Raw genomic sequence first — 19,865 nt, forward strand, 5'->3', positions numbered from 1 at the left:
CATGCCTCTAAAATGTGGTGGCAAAATTCACATACTTTTATTACACATGGAAGTTGTAGTGTAGAGTTTGTTTCACAGTTCTAGTTACTCTTAGGTTTTCTCCTTTATTTCTTTCCCAAATACTTTCTCGTATACTATTAGTATCCATCAGCCACACAGAATCCAGTTTTTAGAAACTCCTAGCAGTGGAGAACTTAATGCTAACCTGATTTTAAAAAGCAATTCTGCTTTGATTTGACCATGGATTGGAAATTCGGTGGGGAGTGGCTGAAGGGCCTTGTTTCCTTCCAGCATGAAGCTTTTCCAGTTTTTCCAGTGAAGGAAAGGTTCCATTTGTTCAGTTTGTAAAATGAGCTGTGGCAGTGCCGTGGGTTTGTGTAGGGAGAAGATGCAGGGGTGAGTTAACCCTTGTGTTCTCACAGGTACAGAACTGGGGTAGGCTCAGCACCTGCCTTGGTGCAGGGGGATTGTGCAGCTTTAAAACCATCTGCATTCTCCTGTGCCTTCCCTGCTGGCCTGGCCTGAGCTGCAATATCTTCACTGACTGAAAGAAAAGTAATTTGAGTGGCCTTAGAGCATTCTATACAGGTTTAATGCTCCAACATGAATGAATGCACTAAAAGTGTGGGTTTAAAGGAAGGGGAGGTGGGGAGGAGAGGAAATGACACACATTGCAAAGCTGTTTTTAAGGAGGAATTGTAGCTTACCATGTCACCCTCTGGAGGCAAGCTAGTTAACTTAGGTGAAGTCATAAAAATTAATATAAAAAATAAAAAACATTAGAAATAAATATATTAAAAATATCATAGAATATGCTGAGCTGGGGGGGACCCATCAGGATCATGAAGTCCTGGCCCTGCTCAGGATGCCCCACAAATCCCACCATGTGCTTGGGAGCATTATCCAAATGCTTCTTGAGCTCTCTTTATAATAATATAGTATATAAAAATCTTTAGCGTATAAACATATTAAATATGTATATTTGAACTATAAATATATTAAGAATTAATGCAACAAATAAAAATCTCCTGTAGCGCCAGGAGTGCTCGCTGGGGCTCTGTGGCAGCAGCGGGGCTCGAACTCGGGTCAGTCCGGCTCCGCCCCGCCCTGGCTTTGGCAGTGCGCGGTCCTCCGGGTCGGTAGGGGGCGCTGCGCGCGCGGGGGCGGCGCTCTGTCCCGGCGGGCCCGTGAGGAGGCGCGCGGAGGCGCCGCCGTGTCCATCATGGCGGCGGCGCTGTCGGGGCCGCTGCGCCCCGAGCTGGCCCAGGCCGTGTCCCAGGCGCGGGTCCTGGTGGTGGGGGCCGGCGGCATCGGCTGCGAGCTGCTCAAGAACCTGGTGCTCACCGGCTTCAGCAGCATTTACGTGGTGCGGGTCGATGCCGGGGCGGGAGCTGGGGCGCTCCGGCGCGGGCGGGCGGGCGGGCGGGGGGAGGCCGGGCCCGGGGCCGCGGGTGCCGCTCGGCGGGGGCGCGGCGGCGGCGGGGCCGCTCTGCCGCTGCGCTGTGGGCGCGGTTTCAAAGCGCCCCGGCCCGCCAAAGCCGCCGCGGGACCGCCGGGCCGGGGCGCAACAAAGGGGCCGCGGCCTGCGCGCCATCGCCGCCCCCCTCAGCCCCGGCCCCCGCCGGGCGCGGGAGCTCCTCCTTCCCCCGCCGAGGTCCGGCCGCCGTCCTGGCAAGGCCGTGTGTGTCCGTGCGGATGGAACCTCCCGGGAGACCGCGCTGTGCCCTGCTTGCTGCCCGGAGAGATCTTGAAAGTCTTTAGTTTTGCTGAGTGCCGCCTTTTCCGGAGCTGGGGGTGACGGTCCGGTGGTGAATTGCTGCCAGAAGCCCCCGGGAGAGGTGAACTGTGCTTGCAGATCCCGGGCTGTAAACCCGTCAGTGCTGCCGCTTCCCGCGGGCTCGTGCTTTCACTTTTGCTTCCAGATATTAATCTGTGAATGCATACAGGAAGGGCAGATGTGAGAGGCTAGTAATATAAATGAGATAGAGAGAAATACTGTTGGTGAAAATATGATTGCCAGATCCAGACCTTTATTGGTTTCTTACTGTAGTAAGGAAGAGCATATGGTTTTAAAACCAGCTAGAGCATAAGGCTGTTTCCTTCAATATCTTTTAACTAACGTGTCCAGGAGTCACATCTGAGAGTTTTGTGTGACAGGTTGTGAGGAGTTTGGGTTTGCAGTTAGACTTGTTGAGCAGAGCAGCTCCTATCTACAACCATATCAGCTTCTAGAAGAAAACAGTTACTGGTTATTCTTACAGCTTGGGCTTTCCTACAAGTTTTTAAAATTGTAGAATATGTTTAATTCCAATTTTTCCTTTGGTTTGAGAGCCTGTCCAGTTTGAACACTGTACCAGGGAAATAAATAACTGCAGAGGAGTAGGAGCATTTTATGCACTGTTCTCCTCTTTCCCCCCCCTGCTCTGCTGTCAGTTATGTGCTCCTGCAGTCCATTATAACACAGCTCAAAGCTCCTGATTTTCCAATTAGTCATTAGGCATGAATCTCATCGGGGTGTGCTGCTTGTTTCACTTGTTATGGTTTGGGGTCGGTACTGCCTTTCAGGGCTGACTTGGTGGGACTTCATTAACTTAAATACATGTTGGATCAGGGCTGTCTTCATATGCCAGTGATGGCAGTGTTTTATGCAAGACATAAATAGGGAACAGGTGGGTACAAGACAAGGCAAAAGCAAAAGAAGACTTGTTAGACAAAGAGGGAATTTGCTGTTAGCAGAATAAATAGCTTTTGTCAGCATTTGATATTTTTGAGAGTTTTCATCAGTTATTAAATATTAACAAACTTGAACATCTGAAAATACTTTTTATAAGTAAGTTGTGATCTTCTAAAAATAATATTAATACTAAAAAAAAAATACTAGTTCTGAATACCGGACAACTGACTAATATGTGACCTTAGTGTCTTGAAAGGCATACCCTTGTCCTATGAATGAAGAACAGAGTTACATTTTTTTGGGATCCAGGTCTGAATTAAGAACATGAATAAATGTTGTTAAGTTTATGATGCCTTTTCTTCCAGGTTACCAAAATGGGAACAGTGTAGTTGTCTTATAAAAGAGCTGTTAAATTCTCATCATTCTTAGCTAGACTGAAGCTTCTGTTGAGGTCTAATGGTCTCAAGTTTTCTCTCTGGAGAACTCCCTTTGCTCCCTTGAATGCTGGAATTCTTGTTCTCAGCAGGAGCTGATGTCACTTGTCATCCTCTCCAGCTGAAATATTCAAAGCTTTCTGGCTAGTGAAGTTTTTAACAGTTTTGTCCTTTACTGTTTTCCCTTGAAGTTCTTGGGCTTTCTGGCTTTGGACTAAGCAAGCTTTCTGTGTGTCTTTCGAGGAAGGAACGGGGGTAGAAATGTGAATTACACAAATACCATTTTCGTGAAAAGAGACAAGGCCACGAGTAATTGCTGTGGCAGTAATGTTTAGCATCTCAGCTCTATAATATATTTTCAAAACATAGTATCTTTTCTGTTTGCTCTGTATCCACAGGCACCTTTATTAACTGGTTTATTTAGACTCTGTAGGTGTTGCAGTTTTTAGTATGTTAAAATTTACACTCCTTCAACTGAAAATACTCCCTAAAGAAAAGAGGTGGATTAATCTCAGGGTTTGGATCTCTCATGTAGAGGATATTCAAAGAGTGTGTGCCATGCTTTTTTCATAATTCAGGTAGTCAGAAGCGTGTGAGAGCACCCTGAGTAGGTCACATTTAAACTTCACACTGCGCAGTCAGTCTGGGAGTGCTCTCTGGGTAGCTGAAGGTGTTACTGTGCTGAGTATGTCAGCATTACCTGTGAGAATTTGGGAGAAATATCTCTGATGCTCAGAAAAACTCTCCTCATTAAAAATGTTAAGGACGGGAGAAGACGCTAATAAGAGCTGTTGATCAAAGAACCTTTAATTGCACAACAAGAAGTGATAACAAAGCCAGGAATAAATGTCAAAGTTCTAGTTAGTGGGGGCTAAAGATATTGGAGTTTATGCTGTTCCTGTGCATAAATAAATAGAAACATAGCTGTTAGGGGAATTGCAGTCATGGCATCCTTTGTGCTCTATGCTGCATGTTTTTAAACATTTTGATTGAGTGAATTGATTTCTTTTTTTATAAGTAGACTTCATAATTTGTTGATGTGCACTTGGGCAGTTAGTCCTGGGGACAGGCAGTAAAAGCTTTTGCCCTGAAGTGTGTGTGTAAGGTGGCTGTGCAGCCCTTGATTCAGGTGCTTAAAGCCATGCTCTATAAAGTGGAAGGACCAGTTGGTTTGGAGCAGCCTTTCCTGGGCCTGGGGGAAGCACCGAGCCAGTGCTCAGGGTGGGCGGTGCAGGGAGAGGCTGGCCAGACCTGTTTCGATGGATTTTGGCATTTTCCCACCTGAGTTTGCACTGGGCTCTTCAGGAACTGCTGCTAAAATCTTTATCCTGTGCAAGCAGCACCATCGGTGTTGGCTTTCTGCTTGCTGCTGTGTGGATGTGTCTTGGGAATCACATGCATTTACAGCAGGGGCTCTCTGCAGAAAGTTTGTTCTCATGTAGCCCTGCACTTTTGTCAGCAAGCATTGATAACAGGTGGATTCCTGAAGATAATTAGGTGACCACTTGTGCCTCTTCAGTTGCTGTAGTGCTGATGTAACGTGTGAGAAATGGTCTGTAAAGTTTCTGCGTTTTGGCCAATTGTCTTTTCTTCAAACTGTGTTAATGGTTTTGTTCCTTTTCTTCCTATGAAAGTGATATGCCTCTCTTGTGTGTTTATAGATTGATTTGGATACTATTGATGTCAGCAATCTCAACAGACAGTTTCTGTTTCAGAAGAAACATGTTGGAAGATCAAAATCACAGGTGAGGAAAAAGTCAAAGCTCAAGCCTCGTTATTCTGTATTATTTTGTGGATAGTGTTAGAAACATGTCACAGTTTAGTTTCTGCTCAGAAGAGGTAAGTGTTGGTTGGCTGATTGTGGCTGTCCATAGCATTTCATTATTAAAGTATTTAAATCTTTTAAGGTAGTCAAGTTACTCGATACACAGCTGGTATCAAGTCTGTCTTTTAGAAGGAAGGAAGAAATAATAAGTGTTTTTTTTGTTTTCTTTTTTTTTGTTTTGTTTCTAGGTTGCCAAGGAAAGCGTGTTACAGTTTTGTCCAGAAGCTAATATTATAGCTTACCATGATAGCATCATGAAGTATGTTTGGTTTTAAGCTCTAATTACATGTTTGATTTGCAAGTACTGTGTCATGTAAATGCTACAATGGTGTGCTTTAAGGTATCTTACAATGCTTCCTCAGTAAGGAGAAATAGCAGTGGATGTGAACTACCACACACATGAGTGGAAATCTGGCTTTTGCATGGGTTTTAAGCTCTGGTAGTAAGCTGTAGTCATTTGTTTGTGTCTGTTTTTCATTTTATTAGCAACATGAGTTTCTACTCTGTAAGGATGTCCTGATGTCTTGAGCAGTAATGAAATTAAAAGACATGTGAATGTTGAATATATGATTAAAAAAATTAAGTCCTTTGTGTGTGTGTGTAGGTAACCAAGTATCATTTATATATGCCCCAAGCTGCTGAAATTTAGGCTTTATGATCTGCAACCAGTGAGTAGAGTACAATTATGTAGGGTTCCACTAGCTGTTCCCCATGTTTTAATTTGTGTTTGCCCTAATTTCCATGTACCGTGGAAGTTTGAACTTTGATGTTGCTCTTAGCCAGTGAAACACTGACTCGCTGTATCCTTCTCCTGATACTGTTAATCCTATTTCCTCTTTTCTCTCTCTTCTTCTCCACCTTCTTCTTTAAGTCAGAAAAATGCAATGTAAAGATAACTGAAGCATCAGGATTTAAGGTCCCATGTGTTGGCTCCTCAGGCCATCAATGGAGCCAAACCAATGGAGCTATCACAGCACAATGAATTATGCACAGTCTGATGAGCTGTGGTAATTACAGTGTGCATGTTTTAGACACAGCTGATGGTTTTTAAGGTCAGTTACCTCAGCTCAGCTAATTTACTCATTAGGTCAGAGTAGTTTAATCAGTTTCCCTTGTCTAACTGTTTCATTGGTCAAATTAGTACTAATTGCAGTAGCTTCCTTCCAGCAGCATAAAAGTCATGCTTTCACCAAACTTTAAAGTGGGCAGAAGACAAATGGGGAAGTTAAAGGGTAGCTAAATCTATAAATTTCTAATATGTGTAATTTATCACATGAACATCAGTTGCATGAGTAGAGTTTCTGTTGTGCAGTAATAACCAACAACTCAGATGTGCCATTTGAAATGTTCTTTTTGTTTTCTGTAGCCCTGACTATAACGTAGAGTTCTTCCGCCAGTTTACGTTGGTTATGAATGCTCTGGATAACAGAGGTGAAGTTTTCACTATGATTTTATATTGCAGATGTTGCTTGTTCTTTGCTGCAGTGTCATTTGAGTAACAAGTATCTTCCTAACACATCTGCAGCTGGACTAAGCCTTGTGTGCTTTGCTAGAAACTTGAAGGGGTGGTTTAGTGCTTCTGCAGGTGTTCTGAAAGGAAATGTACACTGCTAATTAATTGCTGCTTCATGGGAACTGCTGGGTACTGTGGATAGCTTTAGTCACTTGAGTTTGATGTGTTTATTAATGTCCATATACCTTGTGAGAATGGGAAACTGGGCTGTGTGAAAATGGTGTAGTGCTCTATAGAGAAACAAGGTATATTAAAGATAAGCACATAGGATGGTGGTTTGAATTTGGAGAAGTAAAACTTCTTTTTTTCTTAACTATTCAAATTTTTTCTTTAAAACCCTCTTGATTTGCAGCTGCCCGTAACCATGTGAACAGGATGTGTCTGGCTGCTGATATTCCTCTTATAGAGAGTGGAACTGCAGGCTACCTTGGACAAGTAACTGTTATCAAAAAGGTTAGGTGGGGTGTCACTTTTGTCATTGGCTATTTTAGACAACAGGGAGTGGGTGTTTGGAGATAGAGTTACAGTTCATCTGTTAATAGCCCAAACTATCAGTAGCCTTGTCAGAGTGACAAGTAAATGCTTCATTTTTCACCAGGGAGTGACAGAATGTTATGAATGTCAGCCTAAACCAACTCAGAAAACTTTCCCAGGCTGCACAATCCGAAATACGCCCTCGGAGCCTATCCATTGCATTGTGTGGGCCAAGTATTTGTTCAAGTAAGTGACTTCTTAAAAAAAAATAGCTACTATGGTTCACTCTTCTGGTTTCTAAACCTGCAGAGAAAGAAATAAAATTACCTTTTATTTATTATAATGGATTTTAAATTAGTTTTAAATTGTTTTAGATGGATTATGGTGAAAATTGAGTTCCTTGACCTGGGTTCTGGAGTGGTTATAAAGGTGGAAGGTTGATTAGTATTTAGGCCTTGCTCTAATAGCACAAAAAATCTGGCAGAGTAGTTTGGCACAGCAGTTGAGGTTGAGGTTGCTTTATTCTTCATCTTTGTATGAAGTAAGCACATTTTTCAGTTTAATGCATGTATGAACAAGTAAAAAGTTGGTTGGAACCTTGGATATCCCAGAGTACTAAATGCTAAAAATGCATTTAGTACTGCAGTGTAAATATTAGGCTGAATATTGGGTGAAATGAAAGTAATATAATTATAACTCGCTACTGAGTGAGTTATACAGAAAATTGTTTTGCTAAATTCATTCTTATATTTGTGTTGTCAGTGTTAAGTCCCCATGTGATGAATCCCATCAGTTGAAAAAACAATGTATGAAGTGGCAATCTGTCTGAAAGCAAGAATCCTAAAATGAATATATATCCATTAGCAAATATTGGAATCTTTAACCAGATATGCTGAAATTCTAGTCTTGTTGTTCTTAATTGTTATATAGCCAGTTGTTTGGAGAAGAAGATGCTGATCAAGAAGTCTCACCTGACAGAGCTGATCCTGAAGCTGCCTGTGAGTGTGATATAAGCTGGTGGCTTACCCTGTCACTGAAATGTTCTGTTTCAGAGATTATGACTCCTTTCTGTACACTTCTTAAGGTTAGAGAGTTCAGCCCAGTTTTCTTTAAAGAAGATTCTGTTACTGGCCTCTGGGAGGTTTGTATTTTGAACAGAGTACTGAGTGATGTTTGTAGTCACTCTGCATTTCCCACTCCTAGCTGAGGGTTTGCAAGGAAGTTCAGGAGTTGTGTTTGAGCTCTTCTAGCCTGCAACACTTCAGCATTAATCTACATTGGAAATAAGCCCATTTGGAGTGATATTTTTATGGCTATTCAGTATTTTTCTGTAAGGACAGTAATCATAGTTACTATGAGGTGAATAAGCATCATTGTTGGTTGCTTCTTTTGGATCCTTTGATAGATGAATGGACTTGGGAGGGGGAGCTTAGAGGATCCTCCGACTCTTCAAATTCTTTGAACATCAGATAATGATCACTGGACAGGTTGTTCCTACAGGAAGTGCAGAATGAAATAGGTGAGTCTTAAAAAGAGTGGCAATATCAAGTCACTTGAAACAAAGTAGTTGATAGGTAGCAAATGCAATGCCACTTATTGAAGTAAAGCCAGCAGGGGAGTTACAGGAGTGCTGAGCTGGATCCTGGTGTCTGCCCTGGCTGCCTTCACGGTGCTGTGGTCACACAGAGGTGGCAGTGTCCAGATTTGACCCCAGCTGGCAGCTCAGCACCCCTTGCTCACTGCTGTGCCCAGAGCAGGGAGAACCACACAAATAATGGAACCACAGCTAATAATGGAAACAAATGTAACATATTATTGATAATAATTGGAATAAGGAGAGGGGGAATAATACTCAAGACAAACAGCTTACACAGCTGCTGACTGCCTGCTGGCCAGTGGATGCTCAGCCAGTCCCCAGGCAGAGATCAGCCCCTCCCAGCCAACTCCCCCAGTTTATGTGCTGAGCAGGACGTTCTGAGGTCTGGAATATCCCTGTGGTCAGTTCAGGTCAGCTGTCCTGGCTCTGCTCCCTCCCAGCTCCTTGTGCTCCTGCTCTCTGGCAAAGCACAGGAAACTGAAAAGTCCTTGACTTGGCATAGGAACAACTAAAACATCAGAGTGCTACCAACATGACAACTAAAAGCACAGCACTGGACCAGCTACCAGGAGGAAAATTAACTCTCAGCCCAAAGCAGGACATCCAGGGAAGAGTCAATGCAACATTTATAAAGGGAAGTTGTGCTTTGTGGGTCTGTGGAAGGAATCAACAAGCCTGTGCAGTGTATGTCTGGTTTAGGCTGTTCTGAATGTGCAGGGGCCAAATCCAAAAACTGTTGAGGGGAACCCAAGGGGTTCCAAGGGGAATAAGCAGCCAAGGGGACAAAAAAGGCTGAAGGTCCTGAAGTGAATAAACTACTTGAAAAGTAGAGATAAATGGTGATTAGAGGAGTCTCAGATGGGAGATGTGTGCTGTTCAGCACAGATGATTAGCCAAAGTCACTCAGAATAAAAAAGATGAGGACTAACTGCAAAAAGTTGTAGAAGGCTTCACAATACAGAATGTCTGGGCAATGATACATGAGGCAGATAAATATGAAGTAATGCAAATGATGCATTGGTGAAAGGGGGGAAACATTCACAAATCCACACATAAAATGATGGTCTCTGAGTTGATTTTTCTCATTCAGTCGAGACGTTAATAGACAGTTCCATGAAAACATCAGCCTGATTATTAGAAATCACAATAGCAATTCTTGGATGTGACTGGGAAAGAAATAAAATTATTAGCATCTTTATAGAGATTTTTTTTGTATAAAAAGAACCAGAGATACGGAACTGATTTTTTAAAATTTGTTTGTTTTGAAATCCCAACCAAACTAAGACTCTAGCCAGAAAAGAGACTACTAAGAGGGGGTGGTAAGACATTTCTGAAGTAGCAGCATTATGTGAGAAAATTACTGGGAAACAATCATTCATTGTTTCTGCCAATAAAGGAGCTGGGTGATATCAGGTTAAATCAGTGAGTTGCAGTTGCAGAGGCAAAGAGGATCAGGCACACTGTGCCTAATTCAGCTTTTGTTGGGTGCAATAAAGTCATTTTATGCTCCCTGCATAATTTTGGTAATTGACTCTGGGGGTAATATTTGGATGGGATTTTTTTTTTTTTTTTTTAAATTTAATTTAAAAGACTGGTTATTGCTTTATTAACAGGGGAGCCAGCAGAAGCAGAAGCCAGAGCACTAGCATCCAATGAAGATGGTGAGATTAAGCGTGTTTCAACTAAGGAGTGGGCTAAATCCACTGGCTATGATCCAGTTAAACTTTTTACTAAGGTATTTTCTTTACCCCAAATAAATGTCTTTATTTGAAATGTATGAGGTGCTGTAAAATTAAGTCAAGCCCCAGCTTGGACACTGAATGCTAGCCATCACATGATCGTGTCGTGACATCCACCAACATTTGCTGTTGTGTTGGTCTCTTGCAACATTTGCATATTTTTCAGGATTCCATTGCATCTGTAGAGATGGCTGCAGCAGCCTGGCCACTGCAAAACTCCATTGCAATTACTTTTAATGGCAGAGGGTCTATTTGATCTCTGGAATTGCACTGGGCATAATCAGAATCAATCTGAGGACCTAAAAGCATCAGTCATCTGTGCATTATCAGGCTCTGGCATAAGAAAAAACAAACTGATTTAGGAGTTCTTGTTCCAAGTAATTACTGAAAGTGGATAAATAGAGGAAATGTTCATAGGTAGCAATAACTTTTCTTTGGAAATTCTTTGGTATGTTCATTCATGTATCTCAGAGAGGGCATACAAAGAACTGTAGGGATGGCTTCAGTAGACAGGTGAAACCACTGTTTGAACTACTGTTTCTTGATTTTTCACTTCATTCCTCCCCAGATTAATCAGAACTGTGTCTGCTCTATGCAATGAGTGTTAAAGAGTGGGGAGTATGTTTTTAGAATCTTTCTATGTAGTTAAAAATACTGTCAAGGAGAAAATCAAAACCTCATCAGTGTAATGCTGATTTTTCAGTTTGTTTTTTGTTTTTTTTTTCTTTCCCTTTAATTTATTTTTTTCATGTTTCCTAGCTTTTCAAAGATGACATTAGATATCTGCTGACAATGGATAAGCTGTGGAGGAAAAGAAAGCCTCCAGTGCCACTGGACTGGGCTGAGGTACAAAAGCAAGGTAACTGTCCCTCCTCCTGTATATTTGTAAGTTGTGCCTGCTGTTTATTAATGCATCTCTGTGATATGTACATTATTTACTGCTGCAGTTGAATTCTGATAATGAACACATTAATTCATTACATTTCCTGAATATTTCAAGTTTTTCTCTATATTGACACTACTTTTTCTAAGACTGTTTTGCAATTGTTGTTTTAGATGCTTAGTATTAGCTGTAGAAAATACAGGTTTAACAAAATTAGGTCAGTTTATTCTAGGACACTTTACCATAAGCACTTCTCATAAGATTTATCTCTGAAAGTTGTTTGGTTGAAAATTTATATTTGCTGTAATTTGTGCATGTTTGGGTGACTGATATATTAGCTATACTTGCAGTTTTAAATGCAGATTTGTCGTAAAATGTTTGGCCTACTGTAGACTGAGGATATTATTCAATTTAGAAAATAGCAAATTTTGCTGAAATTGGAAAGTTATTTGAGAGAACTTCTAAATATTCCTGATCTTTTTTTTTTTTTTTTCCCCAAAGAGGAGAACATATCTGACCAGCAGAATGAGAGCTCTGCAGTGTTGAAGGATCAGCAGGTTCTTAATCTCAGGAGCTATGCAGACCTGTTTTCAAAGAGTGTTAAAACCCTGAGTCTTCACCTGGCTGAGAAGGCTGATGGAGAAGCACTTATATGGGATAAGGTTAGTTTGCTATGTATAAAATCTACATGTGTAATACAAATATTAGTTGGGCTCATTCAGTTTCCTTCCAAAATGATAGTGCTTAGAACTGGCACCTTATGGAAACCCTTTCCATATGTAAACAAATATATTCTTTAAACACTGTATTGGGTAACTCACTGAGAGTAAGGATTAACTGCTGTGGTGTGAAATACCTTAATTCACCAAATTCTCCAGCTCATAAAAGCACAGAGTATTTTGTCATATTTTGATTTTTGAAAATATTTTAATAACGCAACTTAATTTTTCCCTTCTTATCTGTCTCCAAAACCTGCTCTTAACCAGGTGTCAGTAGCTGGAGTTTTACTGAGGTTGAGCAATCAGCTGTTGAAGAAAACAAGAATTTTCTTGTTTATCACCACACACAGTATCACTTCCAGTCAGTGGTCATTTGGCATAAGAAAAAAGTATTCTATAAATATAGGGGGGGCAGGGCAAAATAGTAAAATACTACTGTGACAAATAGTACAAATTATTCTTTCTGAAACACCCAGTGTTTGAAACTTTGATTCAGAATTAAAAGTCAATGTTGAAAATGTTTGAAACATGGTAAGACTTAGGATTTAAATATATGTACAAGGCGTTTTATTAGTACAAATATATTAATTAAACTAAAATAAATATACTAATTATACTAAAATACATGTTTAGAAACTGTAGTTAGTATTTAAAGTGCTGCTGCTCTGAGTACACCATCTAAAACAGGAAGTATATTGAATTTGAAATGGAATCTTGTATAGAATTTTTATTTTTTAAATTCTGTTTTTTAAGATTTTAGGAACCACGTGTTTCAGACTCTTTCCAATGAGTAATCAGATTTTTAAATGCTTTTTGTATTAACTTCTTTTTAGGATGACCCTTCTGCCATGGATTTTGTCACTGCTGCTGCAAACCTCAGGATGCATGTTTTTGGAATGAATATGAAGAGCAGATTTGATATCAAGTGTAAGGATAAAATGTAGCATTGTTTTCTTTATATTATGATCTTCTTGTTTTCTTTTGCTGTTAAAAATCTGCATACTCTTGTTTGTTTTGCAGCAATGGCAGGAAATATTATCCCAGCTATAGCTACTACCAATGCAGTGATAGCTGGGCTGATAGTGCTGGAGGGTTTGAAGATTTTATCGGGGAAAATAGATCAGTGTAGAACGGTAAGTGGGAATAAAATCCTTTTGTTTTCTTGCTTTTTATTATTTGTTTAAAAGTTAACATTTTTTTTTAGATTTAACATTTTTACACCAGTGTAGTTTTACTGTCACTTGTTGCTTCAGTAGATTCTGAATATGCTGGGGACTTCCACTCACAGTGAAAAGAGAAGTGCGGGTCTTAAGCATCAGTAAATTCCAATGACTTGATAAAAATTTGTGCTGGATAGGAGAGAGAACCAGGCTGCCATCACTTGCAGTGTGGTTGTTTGGTGTTAGAGATGTTGGCAGGAGCTGCTCTGTCAGCACAAGGTGAGCTGGTTGTGTGAGACTCCTGCTCAGCAGGCACAGCAGAGGGGATTAGGGAACAGGACAGTCTGGGAGACCAGGACAAGAAATCTGCAGGAAAACAGGCTTAAGACATGCTGGTAATTAAAGAATAATCTGATTTCTTCTTGTCTGTCCTCAAGATTTTTCTGAACAAGCAGCCAAATCCCAGGAAGAAGCTGTTGGTTCCTTGTGCTTTGGATCCACCAAATCCCAATTGTTATGTATGTGCAAGTAAGCCAGAAGTGACTGTGAAACTTAACACACACAAAGTTACTGTGTTGACACTCCAAGATAAGGTAAATCTCGAGCTACAGCTTTCATTTAGAATCTAATACTGTAAATTATTAAAATAAGGTATTTGCTCAGTATATTTTGGCCAAGCATCTCCTGTTTGTATTTACTCTGTGTTTCTCTCAGCTACAAGAGCTGGTTAGCCAATGTCCTTCTTGCCCATGTGTATTGTAAGTCTTGTGAAAGAATGTTTGCATTTTGTAAATTTTGGTGGTTTTAAAGCCTATGTCTGAGTGCAAAAAATGAAATTTGCATTTAAGTTGAAAGTTCAGTAGCTACATTACAGTTGTGATCACAATTGATTTGAAATTCTGTTATTTTATGAAGTATTCTAAAGAACTTTCTAGAATATATGAACCTGTAAGTATCAGATCTCAAAAATATAATAATTTTGTTTGTGGAAGTGAACAAAAAAGTATAGGCTTTCAGTAGATGCCTGAAAATGAGCCAAAATAATAAAATCAACATAAGATTCTTTTTTTAATAGATCTTTTTAAGTCAGAGATTTAATATATTTTAATATATATTAATTATTAATAAATTATGAATATATTTATATTTTCAGATACTGAAAGAAAAATTTGCTATGGTAGCACCAGATGTACAAATAGATGATGGAAAGGGAACTATCCTGATCTCCTCAGAAGAAGGTGAAACAGAAGGTATGTGTGCTCCTGAGGGTTTGGGGTGAGAGTACACAAACCCTTGGAAGAGGCTCTGCAGAGTGGCTGTACAGCAGATGTTGCAGTGCTCACCCTGTGCACTGGATTTGCAAGTGTTTTAAGTGGTTTGAGGACAGCCAGGGGTATTTTGTGCAAGCTGCATGTGCAGCTCAGCTTTCCTGCACAAAGCCCTGCTGGCCTGGAGTGTCAGGATTCCTTTCAGGAACAGTTTTCTGCCTGCAAACCTCCTGCATTTGCTGGCTCATAGGTGGTGTTCTGTTCATGGTGCCAGAAACCATATCCAAAATGTTCCCAAACACAGTAATTGTGAAGTGCTTGAACGTGATGGCATGAGGAGTAAATATATCAAACATAAGTAGCTTTAACTCCTAATAGGCTTAAATGTCAGCTTTTAATTTAAATATAGCTAATATGTGTTAATCTTATGTTCCTACATAAAAGTTCTGGAGTACTCCATATTTATTCAGGTATAAAGATCTTTCTGTAAATAGCTCTATACACTGCAGTTTTTTTACTGTTTTTGTAGCAAATAATCACAGGAAATTATCAGACTTTGGAATTCGAAATGGCACTCGACTCCAAGCAGATGATTTCCTCCAGGACTATACTCTGTTAATCAATGTGCTTCATAGGTAAGGATTCTGAAATAAGGATCTTTTGTGTGTATACATAGAACAGTTCCACAGGGAATTTTTGACTCACAATTGAAATACATGAATGAAGTTCAAAGATTAAGCTGCTGAAAATGAATATAGAGGCAAAAGATAACGGTTATGTTTTATGAAATTATAGTTTAAGTGGTTTTGGTTGGTTTTGTTTTGTTTCTTATTGTGGTCTTGTTGTGGTTTTGCTTTTTAAAACAATAACTGAAAGAGGTTTATTTCAGTAATTTGTTGTTACACAACATAAGAATACATTGCAAAAACAAATTAACTTTTGGGGCAACCAACAAGCAAAAAACTGGCATTTTGAAAAAACCCTAAAATTTAGAAAGGCACAAAAATCTCAGCCTGCTAGGATAAGATATCCTCTGCTTGACTGCCTGTGTTCAGAAGTCCCTCTGAAGTAGCTGAGGTGTGTATTTAACCCTGGGTAAGTAATAGACATACACAGAAACTCACACTGCTTGTTCAGTGTAGTAGGGCTTTGCTGTTAAGGAAGAAAGGGAAGCTCAGACAATTTTTTTTCTGATTCCTCAGCATTTGGAATTTGTAGCACTGGGTGGAATAGTGCTTAGAAATAGACAAAGCATAAATTATGAAAGAAGACTGGGCAGATTTTCTTCTTTTTCAGTGTTTCAGTTTTCTCATTTTGTCACAGTTGCAAGGTGCTCTAATACTTGAATGGGTTTTTTTTTTGTAAAAACCAGGATTTTATTTTCTAGCTGTTTAAAACATGTATTTTTCTGCAGTGAAGACCTAGAAAAAGATGTAGAATTTGAAGTTGTTGGTGATACCCCTGAAAGAATTGGCCCTAAACCACCAGAACCAACATCCAAGAACATTAGCAATGGTAGTGATGATGGAGCACAACCCTCAACATCAACAGGTAATCAGCAGTAATCAATATTAAACAAATCAGACTTTCACTAGTGCAGTTCAATTAAAGTTGTCTTCAGTTTTGTAATTTAACTTCACCAATACAAAGTAAAAGGCATTTAAGTTGCCTCTGTATATTACTAATGCTACATAGAAAAATGCACATTTACAATTTTTACAGAGCACAAAAGGCACAAAAGCTTATAGTACATACACTGAAATTGTTATTTACGTGGTGTTCCTTTGCATATAAAATATGTGCACAGATTTAAGACACCAAGTCTGTAGTCCCTTCCCTCCTGTTTGAGGGAAAACTAAATTTTAAGAGTATTGCTAAGATTTCCTCCTAATTGTATTAAGAATTGCACAATTTAACATAATTAATAAGTTTTTATAGTGAATTTGTGTTTAAAACCAAACAAAATCCACTAGATGTCTTGAAAGTTTACATTTGGTTCTATCTTCCTTCTTGATACTATCCATTGTTATCCTTTAGCTTTGTAAGTCTGCTCACCCTTCCACTTCTCCCTCTCTTGAGGCTTCTCTCTCCTGGAGCCTGGCCTCTCCTGGGAGTTGTGCTGGGTGCAGTAGGGAAAGGAGAGGCTGCTCTACAGCTTGCTGTGTTCAAAACTTCTTTTCCCAACAACTGCTGCAGACAGCAGCAATTCTTCTGCTTTGCACATGCAAAAAAAGTCCTGCTAACTAACACATTTCCCTGTTTTTGGCTTATTGCAGTATTTTCCACACCTGTAGTGAAGAAGGAATACCAGTGTGAAAACCATATTTTCTAGTAACTTCAGGGACATTTCAGATACCCTTGCAGTTGCGTGGCAAAGAATGCAGATAAAGAATGCTCCAATTTTTTATGTAGAAAACTGGTTTGAGAGTAGGCTGTCTTTGCAGGATCCATTTGAATCCCCAAAACCTCTTTTACAGCTCCAGAGCAGGATGATGTGGTGATTGTTGACTCTGAGGACGAAGGTACTTCCAGCAATGCTGACGATGTGGAGAGCAGGAACCGCAAGAGGAAGCTGGAGAAGGGCTGTGAGTGCGTGGGGCCCAAGAGATTGCGTGCTGAGCAGGAGCAGGATGACCTCATGATCGTGGAGTCTGAGGATGAGGGTGCTTCCAGCAGCCTTGGGGAGGAGGAGAACAGGAGCCACAAGAGGAAACTTGAGGAGAAAGGGTGTGAGTGCGTCGGGGCGAAGAGCGTGTGCTGAGCTAAGAGCAAGATGAAGAGCATTTGGGGGAACCTCCTAAGGCCCCTTGACAAAGTGATTCACATAATGTCATACTGTAACAGCAAATTGTGGTGGGATGTGAAAAATGTCCAGAACTAGACTAACTCTAAGATCTTGGTTCAAAGTGGATACCAAATTGCTGGCTTAAATAATTTGTGTCTGTTTCTCTTGATGATAAAGCTCTCGTATCAATAGACTCTTCCAGAAGTTTTTTCCATATTCCATGTATTAAATGTGGTAGAAACATAGTCTATGAATACCTACAGATAAGTATTTACCTAAAAAGTCATGAAAACAGCATGGTATTTTTGTGTGAATGCCTTTTAGGTATCATCCAACAGGACAAAAACCCCTACTTCTATTGAGTGAAAGGGCCATCATCAGATGCCCACATTTTTTATTTTTCAATGATTACCTTTGAAGTTTCCCAGCAGTGGCCTGCCTGCACATTTGCTTATCCCTTTCTGAGGCCGTGTTGCAAGTGTGCCTGCTTCACCTTCAGCATTCACAGAATCACAGATGCTTAAAGAATAACATTTTTAGCCTAGTCCTATACATTTTTCACACCCTGAACAAGTAAAGAAGAAAATCCAACAAAGCAAGTTAGTGCCGTGTTCTAACAGTGTTCTTAAACATCAGCTGGCACTATGTACATTACTGTAAAACTGTTAATTTACTCCAGTTTTTCAGCTCGTACTGCCTGGTATGTCAATGTAAGAAGCAAATTTTTGTGTATTGTTACAGTTTCAGGTTATTTATATTTGATGTTTTGTAAACTCAGATACTACTACTATACTGTACATCTGATGGACCAAATAAATAACATCTGAAATACTTGCTATATTTGCTTGCACAGTCCAAGATTATGCTGACTTATGGGATTTTACAATGTATAGCCTTCAAAAATTACTGTATTCTTTCCATTTTTCTAAACATAACCTAGTAGTACAGAACTTAAGCTTCACTTGTTTGAGATGAAAGGGGAATTTTTTTAATAAAATTTTTGTGAATGTTTTTTTTTCTTGGACAATCAATTCTTGGGCTCTTGAGCTGCAGCAGTTGTGCCACCACGTGCTTTCACCACCTCGTGACTTCAGAAGGAAGAAAACTCTGATTTTTATACATTACACTTCATGTGTGGGACAAAAGTGTAATGTTTAGAATCAGTGTCTTAAATCCTACTGCATTTGTCTTGGGAACTCTCAAAACTGTCACTGTTGCTTCTCAGAATGCATTAATTAGCCATTTCTGTCACTGTACCAAAATAATTCCCACTTTTGTGCTGGGGACCCAAAACTGCTCCCATTCATAGGTGAGTGTGCAGTGAGCCTCACAGAGCAGCAAGATTTACTCTGTCTGCAGACTGAATGAATTGTAAAGCAAATGTGAATTTTATAGAAAGAGAATGTTAAAAAAGGCGAGCTCATCATTGTGTTAAAATTGCCAGTGCTGTGCAAAACAACTTCTACAAGGCAATTAATGTTTTATTTCTCCTTTTAGGCAGTAACAGTCATATGCAGGGGCTTGGTTGGAGGCATAACAGTGAAATCCTGTTGAGTTAGTTGCTGCTTGGCTGGAAGGAGTGAAGATGAGGTAAAGATGTAAATAAGAGGTGTTAGAGAAAGGATTTCAGTGCTGCAGTGGAAGACTTGCCATAATCAGCTGAAGCACTAGAATTTCATGTCTAATGACATCTTCCAAAAATTAAGGCTGATATATTTTGGGTTTAATCTTTATTAAAAATAAAATTACTTTCAAACTTTTTTTTTAAAACACCAGTAGAGGATATACCCTGGTAACTTAGTGCATTATTTCTACTGAAGTTCAGAGTGTTTGTGGGCTGGAAGTTGAGTGGAGTATGAGGAGGATTGAAATATCACCAACAGATTAAAGGGTGAAAAAAAAACAACCAGGGGGGTTCTGCCTGGCTGCTCCTCAAGTTATTGTTTATTGTTCTTAACCTTGTGCCATCATTGGGTTTGCAGCATGAAAGGCCAGAATGAACTGCACAAGCAATGACCTGGTGATGTATTTACAAGGTGCAGTTGTGCTGCTCGTGCCTGGGTAGTGCAAGAATGCTCCTGGATCCCTCCTGTCACACACTGTAATGTGAAAGAGATTTTTAATGTATTTCCTTTCCACAGGCTGCTCCCACAGAACATGGGTCAGCTCTTGGCTGTTCTGGTCAGTCCTTTGGAAGTTTGGCAGTACAGAAAGAGGCACTAAATGCAAACTGCTGCTGTGCAGAATGAAAAGCTGCTTTTCAGGACTGGTGGAGTATGAGTGTCCTTAATTGGCTACTAGTCACCAACATTGTATCAATAGAGAATTTTCCAACTTAAACCTTCCTTTGCTCTTTAGAAAAAAAAAAATTCTAAATTGAAGCGTTATTTAAGCTTTCAAGTAATTAAAAACCCCTCCATTTTTCAAATGACAATTTCTTCAACTCCTAATAGCAGTAATGGTCATATGGAAGGAAGTGTAGTTGGAAGGCACAAGATCTAAATGTTTAAATGGAGGAGAAATTCTTCCCAGTGGTTTGGCTCAGCAATGTAAGCTCTATCTTCACTAACAATTTTGGAACCCAGTTCATTAAATCAGTCTACAAACTGCTATTTGCAGTGATATAAATTGGCTCTGCAGGGTTCTCAAGTTGTTTGTTTATAATCATGCAAAATTCTCTAATGCAGCTAAGCTTTTCTGGCTGCTTTTATAGAAACAATTCTTGATGTTTGCATTTTTAATTTACTTAGTGAATTCAAGTGCCATGTATGGACAAGAAAATACAACTATTACA

The 19,865-nt window shown here is 39.9% G+C and overlaps 1 protein-coding gene across 1 annotated transcript; it reads left to right on the plus strand.

The window, feature by feature from the left end:
* Positions 1 to 1,191: 1,191 nt before the first annotated feature.
* Positions 1,192 to 18,082, plus strand: UBA2 (ubiquitin like modifier activating enzyme 2). Its single transcript, XM_058845805.1, has 17 exons — positions 1,192 to 1,366; positions 4,770 to 4,853; positions 5,122 to 5,192; positions 6,300 to 6,364; positions 6,799 to 6,899; positions 7,045 to 7,166; positions 7,851 to 7,918; positions 10,131 to 10,252; positions 11,016 to 11,115; positions 11,641 to 11,801; positions 12,692 to 12,785; positions 12,879 to 12,991; positions 13,456 to 13,611; positions 14,172 to 14,268; positions 14,816 to 14,921; positions 15,701 to 15,837; positions 16,764 to 18,082. The coding sequence occupies exons 1-17, from the start codon at positions 1,223 to 1,225 to the stop codon at positions 17,045 to 17,047; spliced, it is 2,025 nt and encodes a 674-aa protein (XP_058701788.1). The 5' UTR covers positions 1,192 to 1,222; the 3' UTR covers positions 17,048 to 18,082.
* Positions 18,083 to 19,865: the final 1,783 nt, after the last annotated feature.

This window comes from Poecile atricapillus, chromosome 10 (assembly GCF_030490865.1).
Source record: "Poecile atricapillus isolate bPoeAtr1 chromosome 10, bPoeAtr1.hap1, whole genome shotgun sequence".
Taxonomy (NCBI): domain Eukaryota; kingdom Metazoa; phylum Chordata; class Aves; order Passeriformes; family Paridae; genus Poecile; species Poecile atricapillus.

Bases quoted from the DNA above. Each gene is read 5' to 3' on its own strand.
- UBA2 (XM_058845805.1), top strand. From the start codon at position 1,223: ATGGCGGCGGCGCTGTCGGGGCCGCTGCGCCCCGAGCTGGCCCAGGCC. The intron at 1,367-4,769 runs GTGCGGGTCGAT...GTGTGTTTATAG, and splicing joins GCTTCAGCAGCATTTACGTG to ATTGATTTGGATACTATTGA. The intron at 5,193-6,299 runs GTATGTTTGGTT...TGTTTTCTGTAG, and splicing joins TACCATGATAGCATCATGAA to CCCTGACTATAACGTAGAGT.